This window comes from Monopterus albus, unplaced genomic scaffold (genome assembly GCF_001952655.1).
Source record: "Monopterus albus unplaced genomic scaffold, M_albus_1.0 scaffold210.1, whole genome shotgun sequence".
Taxonomy (NCBI): Eukaryota; Metazoa; Chordata; class Actinopteri; order Synbranchiformes; family Synbranchidae; genus Monopterus; species Monopterus albus.
Genome location: NW_018128090.1, coordinates 297543 through 301409, shown reverse-complemented (window position 1 = coordinate 301409; position 3867 = coordinate 297543). Strand labels below are relative to the sequence as shown.

General features: G+C 43.0%; 1 protein-coding gene across 5 annotated transcripts in view; it reads left to right on the top strand.

Annotated features, from left to right (window-relative positions):
• The window catches only part of cemip (cell migration inducing hyaluronidase 1), a 403506-nt gene that overhangs the window by 360466 nt on the left and 39173 nt on the right, over positions 1–3867 (top strand). For all 5 annotated transcript variants that reach the window (XM_020618886.1, XM_020618887.1, XM_020618884.1 and 2 more), the window contains one exon: positions 3257–3437. In XM_020618886.1, coding sequence (XP_020474542.1) covers positions 3257–3437 — 181 coding nt within the window. The remainder of the gene's footprint in view (positions 1–3256; positions 3438–3867) is intronic.

Genomic DNA, 3867 nt, shown 5'->3' with positions numbered 1-3867 from the left:
TTCAGGTTGGTGGAGAGTTCCTGCCTCAAGTGGAGGAGTTCAAGTATCTTGGGGTCTTGTTCACGAGTGAGGGAAGGATGGAACGGGAGATTGACAGGCGAATCGGTGCAGCTTCTGCAGTAATGCGGTCGATGTACCGGTCCGTCGTGGTGAAGAAGGAGCTGAGCTGTTAGGCGAAACTCTCGATTTACTGGCCTATGGTGAGAGTCGGAATGTAGATCCCGGATACAGGTGGCCGAAATGAGCTTTCTCCGCAGGGTGGCCGGGCGCACCCTTAGAGATAGGGTGAGGAGCTCGGTCACCCGGGAGGAGCTCAGAGTAGAACCGCTGCTCCTCCACATCGAGAGGAGCCAGCTGAGGTGGCTCGGGCATCTGTTTCGGATGCCTCCTGGGCGCCTTCCTAGGGAGGTGTTCCGGGCATGTCGGGGAAAACCCAGGACATGCTGGATGGACTATGTCTCTTGGCTGGCCTGAGAATGCCTTGGTATCCCCCCGGAGGAGCTGGAGGAAGTGTCTGGGGAGAGGGAAGTCTGGGCATCTTTGCTTAGACTGCTGCCCCCGCGACCCGGTCCTGGATAAGCAGAGGAAGATGGATGGATGGATGGATGGATGGATGGATGGAGTGTATATATGTATGAACAATATATAAAACAATATACTGTATTTATCATGTATAATATAAAGTATACATTTATATATGTAATTTTTTTTATGTTTGGAATACATTTTAATGAGCCATACATGTGACACATCTGTACCATAAACAGATGTAGGCATTCAAAGTGTCATTCTCTGCTGTGATAAGTGACCACTTTCACCGTGACTGCTGTGTTACAGTAAAATCTGTTGGTGGCGCTCAACCTACACTCACACGTACAGCACCCCGTGCATACACAAACCATAGCCCATAGGCTGCTATATGAATGCCTATTTAGAAGTAAAGAAAAAGCCCTGTGGTCAGGCTCTGCTTTAAACCGTGATTATATTGTGCGTGGATTGTGATGCTGGTGTAATATTTTGTAGATTTTCCTATGGACAAATGAGCAAACAATCTCTATGAATATTTAACATGTGCATTAATGATGCTGTGATCAGAACAGACTGCTTTACATGTGTAGTACAGCTGTGATCAGCTGTGCACGGTGCACTGAGGCTACAGAATGGTCAAAAACTTTGGCACATGCCCTGGAGCCTCACTCACAGCTGTTGTGCTCACTGTGGCTGGTTGACATATGAACTGACGTGGACTACTGTACTGTACATGCCTACGCATAATGCGCTGTCTGTCAGTTTATTTGGGTTAATATTCTGTCTTATGGTTCATCCTTTGGCCGTGTACTCTACCACTGTCTTTGGTGTTTGGTACAGCTGCACTAGTGGACTAAACTGTCTTTTCTCAGATCTGATGATGCTCAAAATATCCTCCGGTTCAACCAATTATAAAATAAGCTAAGAATAGGGTGTCTTCCAAAACCAGACCAGTACTACACCATTAATAAATACAGTCCATTTACCATTTGCGCCTGATGATCATGGCCACTGTTCATTTTAACTCCACTACAACAAGAGGCATGCAGGCATGGCCAAATGGACGGCAGCTATAGTGAAATGCCCCCCATCATTGGGCTGCCTGACCTGCTCCTACTTCTCTCTCTCACTGTAATGACTGGCCATACTGCACAGTGTCAGAGATACTGTATTTAATAACAATTCAGTTACATCTCGCACTGTGATGCTCTACATTTCATTTTCCACTGTAGTCTGCACCTTGCAGGTCCATGGACACAGCCTCATCACACCATCAGAAAATGAACACAAATAGTTTACATGAATAAAATGATAAATGGTAAATACACTTAAGCCATTAAATATAACAACTATCACAGTAATCGTGCTGCCTCACACTGCGCTCCACCTTCAACAGAGCTGGCTCATCGAGTCATGTGATTTTCTGAGAGAACATCCTTACATTCAGTAGCAGTCACTTTGTATTTGTAACTTCATTGCAGCAGGATTTGACAATGGAGTCTTTCATTTGTTCTTTTTTTTTTCACTTGTTTTTCTGATGAGAGCTTAAATTAATGCCCACGCTGCAAGCTGGTAACACCATATGACAGCATGAGTTAGGTGTCACTTCTCAGTGGCTGGCATCGTCCCGCACATGGTCAAGAAGCCATGGGTCAACCAAAATGCAAAGCGGGCTCTAAGCCAAGCGTGTAATGCAGTGCTATGTTTTGCAGATCGCTGTCCGTTCCAAACAACAACAAAGAGCTGCTGTGTCTGTAGAAAAATGCAGAGCTTCAATAATTTGTTGCTGTTGTTTTAATGTCCTCAAATTGGCAAGATTTTAGCTCATAAAATCTACAGACAATTTTTTGTCCATCACACTGTCAATGTCAACATAGATGTGGGGTTATGGCAGCAGCTGTGTGATAAGAAGCTGTCTACTTTGCAGTATACTGTACATGGTGTTCACTACTGTGAGCTGGTAACTCATGGTGCTGTGTTAATCATGTTTAATGCAGTCGATCTTTGGCTAGAGACGTGAAACCCAGCGTATACACTGTATAATACTGTATGGTTTAACAATTCAGAACCTGATACTGTTGGTGGACAGTATGGTGGGCTTTGCGACAACTGGGCGGCAAAAGCAGAGCCGCAGGTTGAATTTTACTGCATTGTTGAGGTAATGCCACCAACAGGGCACCGCAAATACAGCACAGTGAAAAAGTATGCCCATATCTGTATGTGTGGAAAAAGCTGTTGCTCTGTCACAGACAGTATGTCCAGGTCATACCTGTATATGTAATTATTCAAAACGTAATACAAAAGTGCACATCAAAAATGTATAAATTCATATGATGTTACTACATTTATTGTATGTTAAATCAGCTATTCCTCATGTGTTTTCCATTTTTTGTCTGTGAAATCTGTCAATTTACTATAATCTAGTGGAGAAAAATGCAATATTTTCCAGTTTTAACAGTGATGTAAGTAACATAGTAGAATGTAGCCTACAAGTATAAAAACCAATTACAGTATTTATGTATAGTTGAGTAAAACATAATTATTATAAATAATACATTAATAAGTACAGTAACCACACACAGGGTACATATTATGTATGACTGACTCAATAATGACTGATATGTAACACTGATATGCATTTACACAGTATCACAGTACTGTTTGCTTTGCTACTAAACACTGAGTGCAAAGTGCTAATGGATTGGTTGTATATCTGTGTATTCCTCAGTGATTTTCCCATTCGGGGCATGCAGATCTATGACGGGCCCATTAATGTGCAGAACTGTACGTTTCGCAAATACACAGCACTGGATGGACGGCATACCAGCGCCTTTGGCTTCAGGCTCAACAACTCGTGGCAGAGCTGCCCGAACAACAACGTCACTGGCATCACCTTTGAGCATGTACCAGTGAGTCATTTTCTGTGTGAAATGCTTTGAAATGAAAGAAATAGAAAAAATCTTGGAAATGCAGTTTAATATAGGCTCCAGCATCAGACTCAAGGTACATTGTGGAATTTTTAACCATAAGAGACACTATGGAGCAAGTCAAATCAAATCAAATCAAATTTTATTTGTATAGCGCCAAATCACAACAAAAGTCATCTCAGGACACTTTACAAAGTAAGGTCCAGACCTTACTGTTATCAATATTATTACATAGGGAAAACCCAACAAATCCCCCTTGAGCAGCACTTGGCGACAGTGGGGAGGAAAAACTCCCTTTAACGGAAGAAACCTCCGACAGACCCCGGCTCTTGGTGGGCGGCCTTCTGCCTCGACCGGTTGGGGTGAGTGGATAGAGGAGAGACAAAAGAAGAAAAGCAACAAGACACAACAA